At 40.9% G+C, this 22,034-nt stretch overlaps 1 protein-coding gene across 2 annotated transcripts in view; it reads right to left on the reverse strand.

Annotated features, from left to right (window-relative positions):
- Window positions 1-16,418, reverse strand: part of EFEMP1 (EGF containing fibulin extracellular matrix protein 1) — a 48,802-nt gene extending 32,384 nt beyond the window's left edge. Inside the window, exons 1-5 of one of the 2 annotated variants that reach the window (XM_051615559.1) lie at window positions 16,283-16,418; window positions 15,879-15,969; window positions 15,697-15,784; window positions 12,696-12,744; window positions 12,257-12,517 (exon numbers count right to left, since the gene is read on the reverse strand). In XM_051615559.1, the coding sequence (XP_051471519.1) occupies window positions 12,257-12,517; window positions 12,696-12,744; window positions 15,697-15,777 (391 nt within the window). In that variant the 5' untranslated portion in view covers window positions 15,778-15,784; window positions 15,879-15,969; window positions 16,283-16,418. The remainder of the gene's footprint in view (window positions 1-12,256; window positions 12,518-12,695; window positions 12,745-15,696; window positions 15,785-15,878; window positions 15,970-16,282) is intronic. The other variant, XM_051615557.1, reaches the window with a different exon arrangement.
- Between the last annotated feature and the right edge of the window lie 5,616 nt (window positions 16,419-22,034).

The following is a 22,034-nucleotide window of genomic DNA, read 5'->3' on the forward strand; positions in this document are numbered from 1 at the left end:
CAAATGCGTGCACCAGTAAGGTCTTCAGAGAAGGACAGACTTCCTTCTACATACATATGTTGTTCAGAAGAATGGAGCCTGAGTAAGGCTCCTGAAAGCTGTGGCAGAACAAAATTATGTCACTGAATTTCAGGATTGCATGCTTTTCCCTACAAAACTAAACTGTGATTCCTATGATGAAAATATTCTGATAATACCTGGTTTATTTCTGATACAGAAATGTCTCAATTGCATTTGACAGCTGATACTCAGATCAGACTATTTATACAGCTCTTTGTCAGAATTACAGAAAATTCTGTCTGAATTTCCCAGTGGTTTTAATTTTCAACAAAACTATACTGGTTTGTACTCTCTGTAAGAACTTGGAACCTTCTGCAGCTTGTAAGGCAGGGCATTATGATGCTGAACATCTGATGTCCACCAGACCAGTTAAAGCTCTGGAGGACATGCTCAATTCACCAAATGCACAAAGATGGAAAAATATAACAGACTAGGCTTTCTCAAATTGGGCAGCATGAGATACCTCAGAAGGGTACAGATACTGCAAATCCATTTGCCAACAATTAACCTCAACCTGATATTCTCTAATAATTAAATATTGCCTTAAATATATAAATTAGGTTTGTTATTCCTTTCAAAAGTTGCTCTTTTTCCACTTCTGGTCTTATTGTATAATATGTCCTGACCTTTGTTTAATTAAGTTCTTAAATTGCTGGCCTCGCTCCTGTCCCATAGCAGTGAGTTCAGGGAGTGTTTCCTCTTCTGGGGTCCTCTGCCTGTACCACCTTTTGGTGCCAGAAACCAAGTTTTAAATTGTTGTTTCACAGTGGGAAACTGCAGTTTCAAATCTACTTTTTTCAACCCCTTAATTATTTCTGTATGTTTTTGCCAGGCTTATCTCTCTGTTGTCAAAATCTCTCTTCATCCCCTAACTGTTGATTTCTCCTGCTGTGAGCTGCTCCTATTTTGCAATATTCCCCTTGGAAGGAGCTGAGCAGCCTTGCAAACAGCCCCAACTCCTTACGTGCTGTTTGATAGGTAAGAAAATGGAGCAAGTGAACTGTTTCTGCATCCCGAGCAGCCGCTTCTCTGCGAGCTGGGGAATCCCCCAGGAAGCTTTCACCAGGGTGGAGAAAGTGGAGACAAGATCAAGCCTAGTGCTCTAAAGCTGTGCTTAGGGGAAGAGGCCGAGGGTGTTCGAGGGTGTTGCTGGGTGGATCTCCTTGGCTAGTTTCTGGTTTTGGCTTTATTACATGGCTGTGCTTTCAAATTATTTCAAAGGTGCCTGGAGCCTTATAAATCTGCATACATAGTAAGGAAGAGATTCTCTTAACGGTGAATACTGAAATTTGAGTGTAATCATAATGGAGAGAACATTTGGATTTAAATACATAATGAAGCAATCTTTTAATAATAATATATTCTAGAAATGGATAAATTTCCCTTTTATAGGCACATAGAGCCACAGTTTCTGATAGAGGAACACTTTATCACGGAACACACAGAAAAACACAGCCCCTTACCCAAAATAATTATTTTCCACTTATGAATGTATTTTCTGGATTGTCTAAATAATGGTCAAATGGTGTTTATGATGGGCAATATGAGTGGTTTTCTCCTGCACCCAGCTTCTGCAGTGCACAACCCTTATCAGGAGAATGGTTACAACTCTCTTCCAACTCAGGCTCATTTGAGCTGTAATGCTCTCCGGCTCCTGCAAACCCCAGCAGCCCAAGAGGGACTCAACCAGTACAATGTTGTTGACTTAAGCCTCTTGTTTTTATCTGCCTCTACAGTGCCTTCTACAGTAGGTATAATAAATGCCAGGCCTCAAAATACTGGCAGTATCTTAGGGTCTTGCAACCATCTTGAATTTCTTTTCTACTCAAGTAACATACAAGGAGTGAGCTGGATAGAGAATCTGCCTTGATCCTTGAAATTAAGCCAGATAAGATGGAGGAAGATCTAGATGCAGAGTAAATACAACCAGAATTACTTCAGATAAGAGTATGTTGTTGTTGTTTTTTTTTTTTCCCTCAGGAAACGGGAATGACTTAGGGATCCTGCACACTTTCCTGATTCAATATCAAATGACTTCTGAGAGGGATAAAGTATCTTCCATAGTCTACAGGGGCAGATCATTGTGTGCTCCAAAGCACTGCTTATTTCTGATGTGATTATGCACTAACTGCAACGCTGCCTATTGAAACACCATGGCTTTTAACTAGCCTTATGTGTGACAGGCAATACTTTGTTCTATCTGGTTGACCTTTATAATTTAAAAGCTATGTGGAGGACTTGCTCCTGATAAGAAAGTCCCTCAAGAACAAATGCATCTACTGAGAAAGTGCTTTAAACACTATGAGATATAAAAGTACAGGAAAGATCTGGTAATGCAGGTAGAAGCCAAAATGCTTTCCAAATTGATGTAGAACTCAGTAAGTGTTTTTTTGAAAGCATTGACAAAGATTTTTTTTTTTCTTGAAATGATGCTGTCTTTATCAACTTTGATGAACCTTCTCCAAACACTGAAATGTATTTGTTGCTTCTAAATGTGTATTTACTCTTTTCTAATGCAGCCCAGATACCCAAAATTCTCCACAGAGCAAGTCTAGATAAGAAAGTGATTGCTTTTTCTCTCTGATCAAGACAGTCTTATAAGCTAGGTGAAGTAACCTAAAAACATTTCTGTTCACTTTGCCATGTTTTATTCCTTTTCTGTGTGCAAGTCTGTGATTACATGTTAGCTTACTGGCAACCCCTATAAAACCATACAGAAGACTGTTACCTGTCAAAAATCCTCGCATTTTCCAATTTTAACTACTTCTGTTAGAATAAGCAATTGCTAGAGTACTGATAAGGATTTCTTTTAAAATTGTTACTACTAAGAGACATGTGGTAACTGATTCTTCATATTACTGTTTTTTCTGGCATCATTGTATTTTTTCATCCCATATGGTATCTTATATTTTCCCCCTGGATTTCTTTAACACTTGTGAATTTTAACTATTGAAAATGAAACTTCTAAATCTTTGTATAAACACCAGTTTTACACAGCAATCTGACAGCAAAGTTTTTCTATTGGTGCAAGTTACAGCTGGTAGTGGAATTGAGGTGTCAATAGTACCAAAGTAGATGAGATATTTATTTACTTGGAGGCCAGCAGAAGGCCACTTCTCCTTTATAAAGACCATCTTTTTGAAAGAAAAGATGTCTGGGTAGACAGTGACCAATTCCTTTGACAACTCAGGCTGACGATTTTGCTTGTGCTAATGGACAAGAAACCTAAACATTACTGAAGCCATTCAGAATTGCAACTTTAAAATCACTGTACTTTCCACTGCTTTTACTATCTATAGAGGTTTGATTGCACACATTATGACCGGCTACCTGTTAACAGAAATCCCACCTGTGCAGGCATATGTTCTGTTTGTACTCAGGAAACTACATAGAACATCTGTTCAGGCATGGACTAAACATGCTCAAGTGCAATGTCAGATTCGCTTATATCATATCATACTGGGTCATGCGTTAGAATAGAAGTTTACTCCAGATTAAATTCAGCTTGTAAAAGAAAGCTCAGCCACGTGTCCTTCTTTTCAGATCTGTCTGAAATGGGCTTAAATCATGCCTAGATATGTCCACTCAAAGGCAAGTATTTTTCTAAATCAGAGTTTAATAAAGACAGATTCAGGCCTTCCCAAAGCAAACATATCTTCTTAGGAGATACACCTTCATACACCAAATTTTACATAATCCTATTTCAGAATTATACTTATTTCTGTGATTAGCCATCTATGACTATCACCACTATCCCTGTCCAAACAAGTACCATTTTTCCCACCTCCTGAAAATTAATGCTTTGTCAGTAAGAAATGAAAATAACAAAGCTGTGTAAAAAAACCCAAACAACAAACAAAAAACCCACCTCCAAAATAACAAAACAGCCCCTCACCTTCTAACTGCAGAATAGCTATGGGACATTTTTTAGTTAGGTGAAGTTACTTAATAAGTTACTTAGTAGCAGCATCAGATAAGGGTCTACTGAATAGCTAGTTCTAAAAATGCCTAATGAAGAATTTGGGATACATTATGCCAGAAAAAATCTAATTCATTTCTGAGCCTCGAGGACTTTTTCTTAGCACTGTAACTTACAAAAGTGTGTGTAACACATTTTCTTTTCTTAGTAACTTTTTTCAGCTTCAAAGCTACAGGCTTTACCATATAATTATACATAACAAAGATTAGACATTCTCCACTATACTTGCAACAGAACCAACTTTTAACATTATTTCACATCAACAAATAAAACACAAATGTGAATGAGCATAAAAGGCATTTTATAATAACTACATGAATGCTAAACTACTTCATAGCTCTGTAATTGGCAAACCCCTCCTGTATTTTTAGTAAAGTTAAAATGCAAATGAAAGAAGGTAAAAGCAGGACTCTTGTGCATTTAGTGTGTTCTTTCAGGTTACGTTTTGCTGCATGCTGAATTATCACAAATAGCTTTCTCTCCAAAACTACTGTTTTCTGGCTGCTATGAAAACAAAACTTAGCAAATTAAATATGAAAACAGATATTTAATCTGTTTTATCCATGAAACTTACATAGCCAATTACCTATTCCATGTCACATGCAGAGAGAAGAGATTTTACAAGGAAAACTCAGATCTTTTGACCTTGTGGATAGAAGCAACTGAACTTTATAACAGGTATGTGGCAAACCTCCTCTTGATAAGAATGTTTCAGCCAAAAGAATGCTTAAATCTTGTATGAGTTATTATAGTACATGCATAAATTATGATAGTCCAGGAAAAAAAATGCTCAAAAAGCATCAGAGAGAGAAAATGAGAATGAATACTTTTGAAGTATAATGAAAGCAGATGGCCAAGCTCAACTTGTATAAAACCTATGAATAAAAAGCAAAAGTTCTTACTCAGTTAACACACAGACAGAACAAAGGGATTGCCATGACTAAGTGCTGTACAAGAACAGTTGACTGTACCACAAAACACGCAGAATGTTTAAGAGGCAACCTGGTAAGGTGAACTCAAAAATTACTCTCATTGTGGTTTCCACCAGACCAGAAATATCTCGCTAGTATCACTCTATAACACTGTTCTCGATGATAGGAAGATGGCAAAGTAGCAAGCCTAAGCAACACACTGAATTAATTCAAGTAATGGTGGAGACTGGTCTGCTTGGCTATAATGCAGCAGTTATTTTTCCTTAGTAAAGGATATGCAAAGGAACACAGGCATCTCTAGGTGGTACAGGGAAGAATCAAACAGACCACTTCTGTATTTGCGGGAAGCTTTGTTCTTCCTTTAGGACTCTTTTGGCACACACAGAAAGGAAAAGAGAAACAGTAGCTATCATCTTCCTTTGCCAGCATGAAAAAGAGGTGAAGAAAATAACTTGGAAATAGAATAAAATAAGGAAAGTAACAGTCTGAGCTTCAGCTCTTGAACTAGTTTTCCAGCCTGCTAAATTAGCATCCCATCATTGGAGATGCTTGACAAATGTCTTGGACCTTTAAAAAGTGTGTGTCTGTAATGCTGAGATCCTTTAGAAATGTTCTAGGGTTAGAAAAGGTGACTCGGCAACCCAAACGTCAAAAATAAAAATAAAACATATATAAGAGTATTTCCATTATATACTAAGTAATGTGAAGCAGGAATCAGGTTTGAAAACAGAGAAAAAGAAGTGTTGGTTAAGAGAAAGCTACCTTGAATAAAAATTGGAGAAAGAAGGAACATGCAACATTTTGCAGCAGGCTAAAGTACCATAATGCAGTAGTCTGGGATGAAATAACTGCAGACCTGCTCAAAGCAAGCACAGTGAGAACACTGCTATAATCCTTCCATGGAAGTATGGGAAAAGCGGAAACAGTATCACTATAAAATTATCCAGGAAGGGTGCTAAAAGTAGCTGCCAGGATCCCTTCACACTGTTGTTACTGCTAGGGAAACATTCTGTAGTGCTGCAAAGCTGCAGACCACAATTCATGGACAGTAGGTTTTGAAACTGGGAACAAAAGCCAGCCTGTACTCTCACAAGTCATGTTTTATGCTACCTGATGCTACTTAATGCAACAAATGACAGTTATAATTCCTTGCAGGCTTTACTGACCTTTAAGATGCTTGTGTCCAAGTGTTTGCAATGGCTACAGGGAATTCCTTGATGAGATAAATAAATACTCTGCCTTTTAATGGGGTGACAAGTATACTGGGATGCCCAATAAGGATCAGACATAAGCACATTCTTCCCCTTTGCTATCTGGTGTTATTCCTGGTTGCATTATAAAAAAGACCTCCAGCTTAGACAGTGAAGGTCTGAGGGAGGACAGATGGCTGGAGGTTTGGACTTTCTGCAGGCCATGTGCCTTCTGAATACATTTGCAATGTTTTGTCTGTCAAAACATCAGCCTCCTCAGAGCTACTAAGCAAACAGCCTTTAAAATAAAAAAATCAAACCTGAAAGAATGACAATTCTGGCTACTGTATGATCCCATTTTTCTTGAATAAGCCAAGAGAACTGCTAATGAGTTTACCTGAACTTGAAGTCTAGTGCTTGTCTGCACAATCACAATTCAAGAAGCTAAGGTAAATATGACTTTCAGAAGCTTGCCTAAATTTAAGCCACTTAGCGTGATTAGCATATGGTATGAATCTTTTGCTGCACTGTATGGAGCATATTCCTGCAGGGGTCAGAGTAATGGAAAAGCAGCAACTAAGTAAAGGAAGTGAAGCAGCTGCTAGTATTTATGCTGGTGATGGATGTTCACAGTAAAATGGTCAGACAGAACAGAGAGTATCTATCCAAGGTCTTGACATGACACTTGCAGCTGTGCAAATAGCACAGATGGGAACTTGATTTAGAGTGGCCGAAGTTTCAAAATGCCCAAAACCAGGTCCTCAGGCCCTCAAAACAAGAGTTTTTTTGTGACCTTCCCTCTGGTCCCTCAAGGCTATTGAAGACATGCTCCAGAAAGGGCTCCTTGCAGCAAAATGCAGTTGTTTCACAGATAAACAGCCTGAACCATTGGTTCAGAATGGGCTGATGAAAGATGATCTCTGCATGATGTACCCAAATTTACAATAAATTAATTGGCATTTTTGAACACTCAGTATGGAGAGCTGCAAAAACGTTAGCTTGTATCCTTCTGTGGACTCTCTTAGACCTGCAAAATTCCTATGGCTTTTCCAAGTAATTAGTATTCAAATAGTATGTGTAACCAGGCCAGTCTCTTAAGGTGGCTACTACTGGCAATGAGTATTCTCCACTTTCTGAAGCACTGCAGCAAATGTATTTTGGAACTGTGCCTGAGTCAGCATTTTGATGAACTAATGGCATCCTAAAACAGATAACTAGACCTTATTTTTCCTGCCACAGTTGCTATCCTCAAAGTAAACAGGTCTTGCGTTGTTAAGAACAAATCTGGAACTAAACTTGTCACAATCCAGGCTCTTTTAAAAGTAGCCCTGAAAGCATTTTTTTAAGTACTCCTTAAATACAAGAAATGGGAAAATTTGGGATGATGCACTCTCCTAACTACAGGCAGTATTTTACAAAAGGTTCTCCAAAACATTTCTGGGGCCAGCCTAAAAAGCTATTACAGGTTTATTTTAGGTTATGTCTGTATTAGCAAATAGTGTGGACTCATAGGTAAGCAGATCAGAAGTTGGGAGGCTCCAGTGTCCCAGTACATGCATTTCTCAGGGTTTCTGGGCTCTCTTTCACCTGGTCCTGAAGCCTGAACACTCAGTGTTTGTGGTGTATTAGCAGCACTCCTGTCATGCACTTCAAGTTTAGTTTCATCTGAAGGGGAGCTGGTTTGCCTGTTCCAAGGCCGCTCCATGCAGCAAATCAAAGTGGGGTGAGTGGAGCTCATTAGGAGCTGCCTTTCAGGAGTGCAGGCTGCATCCCAGCCAAAATGTCCATGTGGGGGACCCTGCCAGAGGCACAGCCTCACTCCTCAGCATGAACAGGTTCTGCAGAGAGCTCAGTGCACCTGCACTTACCCCACTTCTATGTGCTTTATAGGCTAGTTGCATATCCCTGATATATATACATATATAAAAATAATGTAAAGTGGTTTCTGTATGGAAAACCAAAAACCATTAACTGCTCCCCCATGTCTCTCCCTCCCCATTAAAAAAAAAAGGAATCTAGAGATGCAAAATTGAGGCTTGACTTACTTCCACTAAATTAACTTCTTGAGGTAAAAAGCCTAGATTAAGCATGGCAACTTACTTTGAAAAGTACCAGAAAATTTAGCAAAAAACCCCCTAACTTCTATCAATGAAGAAATCCCTAAAATGATTCTGCAGGGGAAAAACAACCACAGGACAGAAAACAAGTTCATTTATTTTCTCCCCCAATCAGAGAAAAAAAACCCCAACAACCAACATCCACGAAATCCAGGCAGAGCTATCCATAAAAAGTGTGCCTCTTTTCCATGTAAGAAAGTATTGACATCTTTTACTACAGTCTGTCTCCCCCCTATATTTTACAGCCACAGTAGCAAACAGGGTTATAAAGTCACTGGAGAAAATACAGAAAGCTAGTCTAGCTGAGGATCAAAAAAAGTTTGCTTGTACTGCCAGCATGATAGGAAGGCAAGAAAAAGTTATTTTTCCTTATTAAGTTTACAGGTAATTTGGTACCTTGCTTAGCCTTTTTTCATCCAAGTGTCATTAACATTCTAGGAAAAGCTAGCTGTTTCTTGCAGACTAGATTTGACAAAATTGAATTAATTGGGTGATTTTCTTTTGACTTCAATAGAAGCAGACTCAAATCACAGGGAGCCTAACAGCAGTAGAAGTGCAGTTGAGTCCTGTATGCAGGCAACACAGTGCAGCTATTTTTGCTTTACCCAAATTGAGTGATACTCTCACAATGATAGGTCAGAACATCCCAGTGGCTTCCTGAAAGTGCTGGTAGCTACCACATATGGGGATCTACCTCAGTGACCAACTCAGCAGCCCTTTGAGTTAAAGGCAAATTTAGAAGCAACAGTGAAGTGTGGACTAGATAGAGACATAGACAATTAGCTGAATTAATAAACTCAGACTTTAAGTGTTTTAAGTTGAAACACAAACCTCAGTGGTCTGTACATATTCTGTGTAAGAGATCTTCCTCCAGAAAATACTCTCCTCATCTTTTCATCTGCTTTGGGGGTTCCTGGCACTTCCTGCCCATGTACAGTATCTTAAGAATTTCTCAGTACATTTTTGCAACCCACACTTATAACATCAATACAATTATACAAGAACACGTTTCTGTTCACTAGGAGGGACAAAGATGATGTGTATCATAGGAAACTGCAACCATTTCCATGGGGTTGTCTTCTGCAAGGCAATATGCTTTGTTATCAAGCTGCCATCAGGGCTATTAGTCTCTCATAGATAACCACATTAACTGCAGACAGAAAACCCTCAACACTGATCAATATCGCAGTTGTCATTTGTTTTCTTCAGGTCAGAAGTTAAGAAGTTATTAAATACCTTTTGGAACTCAGGCATATAAGCCATGTTTTGGTGGATTAAGCAACACAGGGTATCATGCGCCGCCATTAATGTTTCTCATTCTTGTCCATAGAAGTAGGATCTGGCCACGCTGCATTGTGCTTTACCTAACAAAGCTCAGCATGTCACTGAAGCCTCTGGAAATCCAACAGGGCTAGTGCCATTTCTACACGTTTATTCCAAGGAGGGAAACCAACATCGGTGTGTTTGGCCCATCATACCCTCACTATTCAATGTTTAAAAAGGGAGTGGACATTTGTATTAAAAGAGAAGGCCCCTCATACTCCAGTATGATGTCAGTAATGCAGGTCCTCAGAGCATGTTATTGTTTTAAACAGAGGTCTCCACACTTCTACATTAGTTATAAAATACTTAGTGCTGCTGGACTGGAAGGAAAATGTCATACATCTGCAAACAATTAGAAGGAGCTGGACTTCATATTTGATTTACTAAACAATAAAACAAGCTTAAGTGTGACTATATGTGTAAGTTACACTCCCTAGGAGCCTCAAGCAGTTATCATAGCAAAGTCTTTTAACCATAATTAAATAAATCCACAGTGGGACCATTGCTGATCAGGATTATCTTTTATAAGATACTTTCAACAGTGAAAAAGCAAGAAGATCATGAATTTGAATGCATGCTTTAAGTGCTCCAGAAGTATTTTATCCTTTCTTTCAAGCACACTGTCCAATACCCTTTTTCCAGCTGGCATTCATTCAGTACAATACACTTCAGCTTTCAATCACTAGTACTTCCATGCTTTCTTCATTTAGATTTGAAATTTTGGCATGAGGAATTTAGTAGCGAAACTCTTAATTCAGTCAAGCCCAAGATTTCACCATAGTTTGTGTGTCTCCTAGTTTAAAAGTTCTGGTACTATAACAACAGTTAGTTGTTGTTATAAATTAACCAAAGATTTGTGAATTGAATATAAATATTTAGTGGCAAGCTTCAGGAAGCCAGAGCATGGAGTAAAATAATGCTAATGTATCATCACCAATCTTCTCCTAAACAAAACAAAAACCTCGACCAGCTGTCAGTCTCTGCATGAACTCTTAACTCTCAACCTTCATTTGGAATATAAAGTATTGGAACTACACACTGTTCAACTTTCCCACACTATCCCTGATTTATCCACCTAAAGCCATGGCTACAAAAGTGATGTTCCTGTTTGGAAATTTTCTAGCATTGGTTGTGTTTTTTTTTTTTTAATCAAACAAAAATGTTACATGCTAAAGTTGAAGCAGTTTATTGCAATTCACCAGCAAAGATGAGTGCCAGCCACAATAACGCAGCATCACCTGAAGGAGGGAGTGCTGGATCAAAGACAGGAGCCTGCTATTCCATTCCTGGTTCTGCTGCTACTTTGCTAAGTAAAACTAAGGAAAAAAAATAATTTGCCATCCTTGACATTGACTTTCCATTGATAACCCTAAGTGAGCACTGAGGGTTAAGGGGATTATGGTACTGACCTCCTGTGGTACGTTCTTTACTTGACATTCTTTAATTGCAGTGACAGATATGTTGAACATTAACAGATAAGCTAGAAATGCAACTCTGAGGCTTTGCCTACAAAAATAACTTCTCCAGCCTCCATGATTACTATGCTTCAGAATGACAGGGAATTTACTTACTAGTGATAAATAATGTTCTGAGTACATGGATACCAGGGAGAAAGGAACTACCACTGTATATTACAGCTTGCCCTGATTATAGTCACTCAAGTACTATTTTATATGATTATACTGTTACAGGCCACAAAGTGGAAAAGATGAACCATGGGGTCAAGTTTTGCCCTCTGTTTGCATGGATATCCTACTAACATGCTTGGAAGCCAAGTTTGTGAACAAGGAGTAGAATATATTTTTATGAAAGAAAACAAAACACTGGATGAAGCATTTGTTACTTCAGCAAGTATAAGAGTAAACTATTTATATAAAATAATAAATGAAATGGTCTTAGTTTACAGTAGTGCTTGAGAGTCTGGTTCCTGAATGCCTACAATTAACATTGCTAATACCCTGAGAATTTGGGCACTGTGTGTGGCATTTGTACACTCAGATGAAAGCTCTTCATTGCCATAGTTTCAAAGACTGACTAGACTATGACTGGAGGGAAGCTGGCAGGGTCTGCATAGGACTACTTCCATAGAGATCAGAAGAGCACAAGCTGTTCAGATGTTTGGTTGCTGCTACTTGGGAAATATTCCTCATACATAGTAAGAACACTGGATTCTTCTGCATTACAGTCTGGTCTAAGCAAAAGTTCATATGGTAGTTATTTTTTGTTCCATTCAGCATTCACTTACTGAAAATACATAGTTTTGCAAAATTTTAGACACTGTCTATGACTTGCTGTGTTGCCTATTTTTTTTTTTTTTTTAAGCACTGCCTCTCCTGGACATACTTATTACAAAATGTTTGACTAAAGGTGCTTACTTGCATTAAGGGTATTCTGAGAATCTACAGACACCAGAACCAATTCTACTCCTTAGCCTGAAATGGATGGAACAGAATGTATGGCTGAAACAAACTGCAAGTTCTGTTACCTTGAACAATAACAACATGCATGTATTTTATTTACAGACTTAAAGTGTGTAGGTGCAACAATATATTCTAGTAAATGCAAGAGTTCCGAGCTGTCATCTTCCAGGCATTAGATTTGTTATCACATACACTCCAATTATACTGAAAGGAAAACAAAGGGCAGCTTGCTTACCTTGGCACACATTGTGATCACTTTGCTCATACCCAGCTGCACACTGAATTTGATGAGTTGGGTTTGGAGGAGCACGCTGAGGGTCAGCTGGAGTCCGTCGAATGACATTGTTTCGACCACTAGTGGATTCAGCTGCTGGTTCTTCTCGCTCATTTACAATAATTTGCGCTGTTCTAGGTAGACAGAGGTATCCTCCATAGTGGTTAACACATTTCATTCCACCTTTACATGCATCTGGGACTATTTCACATTCATCAATATCTGTGGTTAGCAACAACACAAGTCATGCTTTTAACAGTCAAACCTTCTGCAACAGCCATTAATACAAATAACACAATGAGACATGCAAGCACACCTCCTTGTTCACAGCAGGGGTGTGGAGTGATAACAGTTAAAGAATACCAATGACAGGTCTGTCTTTGAAAATTATTTACTGTACCTTTGCACCGTTGCCTAACAGGATCCCATTCATAGCCATCTGTGCATTGCTACAGAGAAAAAAATAAATTGACTATTAGGCTACTCAGGATTCTTTTGGAAAAATAATCAAGCATATTTCAATGAACTTGAGGTTTGACACTACGGGAAATGAAATGTTTGCACACCTTGGGAAGTTAGAAAAATGGCCATGGGCACAGCATTGCTGTGCAGGAACAACAACAAGTATATACAGAAAGAGCCTCTATCTCAGGAAGTTCCTAAGATACTGTTTGCTGTGGGTATGCAAGTTTTATTTGGGCTGGAGAATGAAGTGAGAAAAGCATCGCTTTCTCCTTGCCTTGCTCCAAGACACTGTTTTAAAGCATCTGTCACTGCCTGAATCTGAGCATAAATGAACCTCTGGACTGATTCAGCTGACCAGTATGAAAATCTTCTTATGAAACGAAGCAATTTTGATCTTGTTCACTGTCTTCCAATAGGTGAATGACTTTCATTTGTAGGGTCGGTTTCCCAGAGGGACTGATTTGGTCCCTATGCCCCTCTACTCTATCCTGTCTCCCATCAGCATGCTAGCAATGGGGAAGGATCCCGTGACAGCTGGAAATTCATTCACATGCTTTTTTAATCACATGACACCAGGAATTGCAATCTAGGAAGAACAATTTATATTGAGGGACATACAATAATGGTTAGAGTTTATACCAGCAGGACTACTTATATAAATACTTTGCAAAATTTAAACAAGACTATACTCAGCAACTATTCACATCAACACAGACTACTAACTTCAGGAAGAATTTTAAATATTCTGCCCTGCAGTTAGGTAGGCATCTTCATTATTCCTCTGCCCAAAAGCATTAAACTGTCTGGAGGGCAGTAATTTTAAACCGCAGGCAACAGTTACAGAAACTGATTAGCAAAGTATCACAGTGCTACCAACTGCAACAGACATATTTTAACGATAAATGAGTCAATTGAGCTGTACTGTGTAGGTGCATATGCATGCTATGCTGCTTAGGATATTACTTTAATGACCCTATAGAAAAAAAGAATTGAGTTGGCTAATGTAATTAGTCACAGTGAAATAGGCTAATTCTTGTTGCAACTCCTCTGCTGCAGAAGTGACAAATACAAGTGACAAATTTGACCTTCCTATGCCGAGATCCACTTGTTCCATGGACTATGCTCAAATTCTTTTGAGGAACTTGTTACTAATGGACACTGACTCAGCATTAGGATTGAAAATATTTTCTTCACTTGCAGGTGACAGCAGCCATCTGCCAAGTGTAGCAGCGAGTTGTAATCTGGAGACTTTCTCTTCCAAAGGGGTAAGTGGACAGTAAATTGTATTAGAATTCTCAATCTCTAAAGGAATGACTACATGCTGAGTTGACAACACCAAAGTTACTGTAGCTATGAAAACACAAACCCAAAGGAAAACAGCTAATTCATGCATTTACTGGATCACCCAATTCCTGTTAATGCACAACAGGAGTACTGTCTATTTAGCTGTAAGGAGCCAAGTCCATTTATTACTGCAGCTGAAGGCATTTTTACAATAGAGGAGGATTTGGCCCTAAATGAATACAACGTAAGCATGAGAAACAGTAGCATCCTAAGAGCAAAACTTCCAAAAGCTAAGTTTTTTTGTTAAGTAGTTCTACATGATTAGAGTCTAGCGATCATTGAAGCAGCTAAATGCTAAGACATCTTTGAAAATAGAGCGTAGGAACTATTGTATATGAATGACAGAAATTTTCCACTGGTATAAAGAGAGCTATCTAGGCTTATAAGAACATACTGCCTAAATTTATTTTTAAATAACATGTGATAAATGCAGAAAAGGAGGGGGGCGGGATCCGCATGTTAGTCTGGATTTTCAAAAGGTAGTTAGATCTTCCATTTCCCCTCACATAGAGAGACTTAAAAAAAAAAAAAAATCACAGAAGCCTCTGTGATTGGGAAGTACTCCCAACCTTCAAAAATCTATTGCTTCTAAAGCCCAGTGTTAATGTATTTTATGAGTGACTTCTGATGCTCACTTGAGGCTTCTTTGGGCCCTGTCTTATACAAGAAGGTCCAACTCTGCAATATTTACTCGCTTGAGCCATCCCACTGACTTCAGTGGGATTACTTGTATAAGGCACAATCTCAGTCTTTGGCTGTGGTTCTCTAACTTTTTGCATGTGTGCAGAATTTTCTGCTTGTGTGGCATTGCGCTAATGTCTGTACACATATCCAGAGGTCCACCCATATGAAGCAAGTTGCAGGGATTACAACTGTAATCAGATGTGAAAATGCGGGTTTTTCCCCAGCCCAAGCCAATATAATTGCCACTCCTTCTATGACATACATTATACAAGCCAAAGACTGAGCAGAAGCAGATTAAAAAAAAAAAAAAGAGCAAACACAAACAACAAACAAAAAGGCCTTTACATTTCTTACCCTGTCACTTGGTTACAAGCAGAACCTATTTCTGCTATTCTTGTATAATTTTATCAAGCCACCCAAAACAACTGCTCAAAACCACCCCATGATCACTCCAGGACTTAAGATGCTTCATTAAGAGCACTGACTTTATAAGTACTTACATATTTTTAAAAAAACAGCTTGAGACATCCAAAAGAAAACAACAAAGAATGTTTGACTTAATTATCTGTCAAATTCCATATATTTCAAATGAAGGTCCTAGGGATCCTGTCTTTATGAAAATGGATTAGAAAATATTAACAACTCATAATTCTGTTCAGCTCGTCGAGCTGAGGACACAGACAAGCTTTTCAGAACAGTCAGTTGTGGCACATTCTGCTCAATCTTGTCAACTTCAACTTTAAAAGACTGTTCTAGTGCAGGAGCAGCTCGTTTTATGGTTAACATTTGAACTCACAGAACTTTGCGTCGCACGCCGTACACTAGCAAGAAATTGGGGGTTTCTTAAGGGTCGTTTAGAAAAGAATCCCTACGAAGCAGTAATCACCTCCAACTCTATCAAACCTTACCGTGTACGTTATGGTTTCCTCAGTTTCCTGCGAATGCACTGTAATAAGAATGAGAGCAGCCAAGAACATAGCTGTCAACATGGTGAGCCTGGAAAGAAAAGAGAAACAAATCAAAAGGGAGTGTTTTTAGCTGGAGGACGTGGGGTCAGCGCCGCCGGGAGCGGCTCCTGCCCAGCCCCTACCTGGACGAAGCGGCCGGGACGCTGCCCCTTTGCTCCTGCACCCGGAGGGGGAGGTTCCGTGGCTGCCGCAGCCCGTCCCGCTTCTGTCCAGCTGGGGGGAGAGCCGGGGGAAAAGCAGTAGGTCAGAGGAGTTTAAAATAACACGCCGCTTCACGCCACGCCGGACTGGAAGCGGCGCGGGGCAGGGAGGCAGGCGGCGCGACCAGCACGTTCTGGGGTGGCAAAGGCGCTTCTCGGTCAGACTCTCACCCTCCGACAGCAAAGCGGGCGGAAAGGGGAGAGCCGGGAGGGGGAGAAGGCAGCGCCGGGCCGGGCTGCGCTGCCGCTGGGCACCTGCCGGGCTCGGGGGGCCGCCCTGCCCTGCCCTGCCCTGCCCTGCCCTGCCCCGCTGAGCGGGCTCCTACCTGCGACGGCGCCGGTGCAGGCGGCGGCAGCTCCCGGGGCGCGCTGCCGCGGTGCCCCGTCCGTCCGTCCGTCCGTCCGTCCGTCCGTCCGTCCGCCGGCTCTGCTGCGGTGCCGGCGCTCGCTCGCTCTCCTTCTACCCCCCCGTCTCCGCCGGCCTTCGGCTAAATAGAACCGGCCCCGGCTCCTACCGGGCCCCCGGACGCCCTCTACCGACCCCGAGGCGGCCGGAGCCGCCGGCGCGCCGGGCGGGGCGGGGCGGGCACGGCCCTCGGCCGCTCCCGCAGGCGGGGCAGGTGCGGCGCCGCCGCCATCTTGCGCGGTGAGGGGCCGGGGCGGTGCGTTCCCCGGCGGCGGCCGCAGGGGAGGCCGTGGCCAAGGAAGGCACCTCGGGGATCTGCTGGAGGAGGCAGGTGGGAAGGGACACGGGATCCTCCCGCCATCCTGGCCCGGGGAAGCTGCGAGGGGAAGGCTGCCGCGCCCTGCAAGAGCCGCTCCCGCACACCAGCCGTGGCGGCCCCGGGTGCCTGGGCGAGGGTCACCGGCGCTGGAGCAGCTGATGCCGCTGCGACAGGGCATGGCTGCCATCCTTCTGGGCTCTCTTCTGGGTGCTGCGTGTCAGGCTGCAAGTCTTGGCAGCCAAGGGAGGAGGTCCGCGAGGCCGAGGTGGGAAGGAGGGGAAGACCGAGGCGACGCTTGCTGGATCCCCTCCTGCACGCCGGAGCAGGCCTGCAGCAACCCGCCGGTGCGCGGCGTAGCCCGCACCAGGGCAGGGCTGCGCTCCCGCATGGTAGAAATGAAATGTAGTGTTGATTTTGCATTCTAGTGTTAGAAACGTAGTGTTGGTTTGGTTCACACGTATATATTCTAGTGTTAGGAATATATAGTTTGTTTGAGATATATATTTTAGTGTTAGGAATATAATAGTTTGTTTGAGATAAGTGAGATATCTACACATTCCAGTGACACCTGGAGTGGTTTATGGCCCAAGAAACTGAGGGACTTAATTGGGCTCCATCTGGGGGATCTGAACATGGAGAAGGATTTATGGCCCAAGATAAGGCCGAACAAAGCTGCTTCTATGCTGCTCTTCAGGGCAGGATGACACCAGTAGATTGTTAATTGGGAAGACAGCCAAGGGGGCAAGAAAGGTCAAAATTTTACCTTAAAAGGTAAAAAGTAAACTGCTAGAATGGAATGTGTAAACAGGGGCGGGAAACTTATAGGATAATTTGAAGCATCGGATAGGCTGTAAACCCTGGAGTACCCAGCCAGTGGGGAGACAGGGGAGGGAACTTTGCGTCGGGAATAGGGAATATAAACCGTTATTCACCTTGCTATAGGTGTGCCTACTTGCTTAGGTCACCCGTTCTTGCAAGGATGTAAATAAACTGTGCTTCGCTGAAGGATCGGTGTGGCCCTGCTCATTGGCGCGACAAACGTTTCTCACGCGCAGCACCGAGGCACGGCTGGGGTCTTGCTCCACGACAAACAAATCTCACTGTCTTCTTACCCGAGCTTTGGATGAAGTGGCTCGAACCAGACGCTGGGCTTGCCCCTTGGAGCGCGTGGGCGAAAGCCTGCGCACAAATACGTATTTATTTGTTTATTTACGCTCAATTGTGACTTCACAAGCGATAGTATGGAGGGTTTATCTGGCTAGGCAAGCTATTTGGAATGCAGAATAACATGACTGATGTGTTTTCTTGCCCATTCTGAATTCAGTAAATAAAAACTGCAAGGTTCATAGGGGCATGCCTGTTCCTTTAGACACCACCTAACTTCAGCAATCGCTACTTGCCTACCCAGTGAGAAAGCCACTGGACTGAAGGGAGGATGAGCAGGCGACACACAGGTTTAGAAGCTCTCCCAGGTGGTGTGGTTATGGTGAGGAACAGTGTGCAAGGGAACTCTTTCAACAGAGGGATAAGCTGGATCTTTATTTAGTTTTTTACATCCTTAATGTCAACCATGAAGGATCTGGAGAACTTCAGATCTACTGGAAAACATGATGCAAGGTTGCAGACCTCTGGCATTGCTAGCCTAGCGAATAGCTCTCCTAGATAGTCCCTTAAATTCTTAACATTGCATTAGATTTGATTTTATGTAGAGCATCAGTTCTCTTTTGAGTGGCCATACAGTACACATTAATTTTGTCTCTGAACCAAGTATTTTGTTTTCTTATCTGTTTTAGAAACAGCAAGTTTCAGAATACGTTTAGCTGCAACAGCGTGTCACCTATTTTTCCTTTTCTTTTAGGTAGCTGTGAGAGAAGGCAGGATTTTTCCTCTCACTGCAATTTCAGTGCTTACAGGCAAGCGGGACTCTTAAAAATGTAGGGCTTAGAGTGCACATATCTCACTGGTAATTAAAGTACAGAAGCAAGCAATACCAAGGTGTAATACAGAAAATGTAGCTTGACTGTATTTTTAAGACGTTTTGCATGTACTTTCATGTGCCAGCCTATTTTACAAGCTATCTTTTGACACCTACTCTCACACTTTAAAGAAGATTCCCTGAAAGCCTGTATGTAATTTTTTAGAAATACACCTTGCCTCTAAGTTATTGACTCCTGGTAGTGTAAACTGGATTCATATTTGTGACGTGCCTCTTAATGTATTTTGAAATTTTACTGTTTCATGCTTACAGAAAGCAGTAGACTTTTGTAACCTAATGTGTGCAAAATAGTAACATCAGTTGCTTCTATCTACTGGCTTGAATGCATTGTCATATCTGTCATGCAAAAATAACTCAAATTAACTTGTTTGATTCTGGATTAGGTAACAATTTCAAAAAGTTTTGCTCTGGTCTACTACTTAGAGAAACGTTACCTGTGTCACAGAACTGCAATTGGTTGTTTTCACTCTAGAAAAAGCAAAGCAGAGAACATAAACATCATTTTGGAGGATGTATGAACACTGGCAGGGCACAGATCCTATACTTGGCTTCATACAGTGCTATATATTTGCTGAAATGCCATATTCTGCCAAGGATAGTTCTCCATCCTTTAAATGGAAGTAGTAGACTCGGCTCATGGTTTTGTAGTTCTGGTATTTCCTACTGAGGCAAATGGAAATTTGCCTGGTGTAGGCTAGCAGGATTCAGACTCTTGAGGAGAGTGTGAGGTATGTGACTGAGCTGCTCAGCAGTAGGACGACTTATTTACATATCTGAAATATCTGAAGGCGTCATGTAAGAAGTGGTCAAACCATCTATTCTTTCTCGCTGACAGTACGACATGGTGTTGCTGAGGCCAGCCCCATACAACACTCACTGACAGTGCTTCCTATTGAAGCAGCCCTGGGAAGCTGGCCCCTAAGTATTTGCTTCTGGCTCCTTCTGAGAATGGTGCACCCTATTTCCTACTGCTTTACTGAACCCTTTGTCACATCCCAGTTTTTTGCTGTCTCTAAAAACCACTGTTTGCATACATTCTTTAACGCTAATGTGTTTACAACTTCAAACATTAACATTTTTTCTTCCTGGCAGGGCTTCTTGCCACCCCCCATTGTCCTCAAAAACCCAAGGATAGGTAGGCAGGCTGAAGAAAGACTGTGTGTGGTCAAAATGTCACTGCACTCCAGCTAATTCTGGCTGCTAGAATTGTCCCTGGGGGCAATAGACAGCTGGACATAATTTAGAGCAGGCTGAGATTGATACTAGAGGCTAGCCTGAAAATGAGCAAAACAAAATTACAGTTTAATCTCTTCTACTCCCAGATCTGACCCCCTTTTCCTGTTTCAAACATAGCTCACTAGAACAGAAAATCAACCACATAGTGAATTTAAGCAACTTGTATTTGTTAGCTAGGGGACTATCAGTGTCAATTTAGGATGATTTCTTTTCCCGAGCATGTCATATCAAGTAACTCTGGAGTTGTCTAAACTAAGAGCTGGAGTGGTGGAGATGTTATTTTCATGTTGGACTCACAGGAATTTTAGAACATAAATTATTTTGATAACATGGCAGGCTGCCTTTCTGCCACACTGCCTGCAAATGTCAAAATTTTTTCTTAATTTCAACTTGGAAATGACATAGTGTTGGTGAAGGATAAATTGTGAAGAATGATGTGTCTGAATTTATTGCTGATTAAATGTGACAAATGTTGAACTTATATTTGAGGTAAGATTTTACAAGTTTATTTATCTTCAAGGGAGGTATTGTGAACATATTGCATGTGGCGTGAGGTGTTACTTTACTGCAAACTTAATTTGAAAGAACTGTGTTAGCAAATTACTCTCATTTTTCATAGAAAGCTGACAGTGACAGGTAAAACTGTGTCATAACAGTTTGTGATCATAAATGCTGAAATTACAAAAAGTTAATGTGGACCAAAATGTCAGTAGTAAAGGAAAGAAAACATGTTCTGTTCTTTTTCCTAGGCCTCCCATTAAAAATAAAAATACATTTCTTGTTGTTACTTATTTGCTGCTTTGTATTACAGACGTGACAGATGATACAAACACGTAAACTCCTGCCTCATAATTCTTGCTGTTTAGTGTGGAAAAAAGCATGAGAATTTGATTACAAAATATAGTAACATAGAATTTCAGCCTTTATTTTGCTAAAATTATCTCCTGTGTGAGAGATCTTGCATGAGTCTTGTGTCAAGGCCTTTGGCTACCAATGCTGTGAGGATATGGAAGTATAATGTTGTTGCTGTTTTGTATTTTTGTATTTGTATGTGGTTTGCATGCAATTTACTTCTCTCTGCAATTTATAGGAATGTGATCTTACATTTTCTATGCTCCTGTAAACTCCAGCAGAAATTTGAATGCCCAGAAGTATGTTTGAATTCTCACCAGATTCCTTTGACAGTGAAAGAAAATGTGAGTGAGAGAGGACAAGCGTCTCCTTAGAGGATCTCCGTCTTTTTCATTAGGACAGTTGTACAGCCGTAATAAATTAGAAAGCTGAAGGGCTTGAGGAGTGTGGGTACTTTTCTGGTACAGCTGAAAGCAACAGGTGAAATGAGGATGTGATAGTGTGAGGGAAGGAGGAAGCCATTTTACTTTCCATGTTCACCACCTCTTGTGTCTTGCAGAATCAGTAGTTTTCATGACTGTGAAGCACTCCTGTTGATACTTAGATGGGAGGTTAATTTCAGGCCTCCCTTTGAATGAGAGAATAGGTTTAGAGATGCTGTTTCAGTGTTTTCAAGTGCACAGCTTTGAGGCCCAGCTTAACAAAAGTTTACTTGCAATCCCAGAATATCTGTTTTTATAGATTAACTATACAGGTAAAGACTATTTAATATGGAAAGAATTTCAGTTGTGACAGATTTGGGCTTAAATTGCACCGCTCTTTCTGTGAAGGTTTAATTTTTTAATTTTATATTTAAGCAATTTTATCTGGAGCTTGATTGGCCTTCCTATCTTTTGCTTGCATGGGCATTTCTAACTAATTAAATCCTTTTTTTTCCCTGGCTAGCATCTCTTTTGCCATTGATCTCTCTACTAGTGATTTTCCTTCTGTTTTTCTTTTTCTCATGCCAGATAAGAGAAACAGCAGACTGGGAAACATGCGTCAGTGTAGATATGTGGCTTTCTGACACTGGAGTCATCATTCCTTCTTTCATTTTTCTGCAAGCAGGAGTTTAAGTTTGATCCTGTACTGGTTTTCAAGCAGTTTGATAAAAATGAGAATTGCCTAGAACCTTTTCACAGAACTACAACCCATCTGAGGAACAGACAACCTACAAGATACTAGCAGGAATATATAATTTTCCTCTGATGAAGCTACGTTGGAGCGGTT

This window comes from Apus apus, chromosome 3 (genome assembly GCF_020740795.1).
Source record: "Apus apus isolate bApuApu2 chromosome 3, bApuApu2.pri.cur, whole genome shotgun sequence".
Lineage (NCBI taxonomy): Eukaryota > Metazoa > Chordata > Aves > Apodiformes > Apodidae > Apus > Apus apus.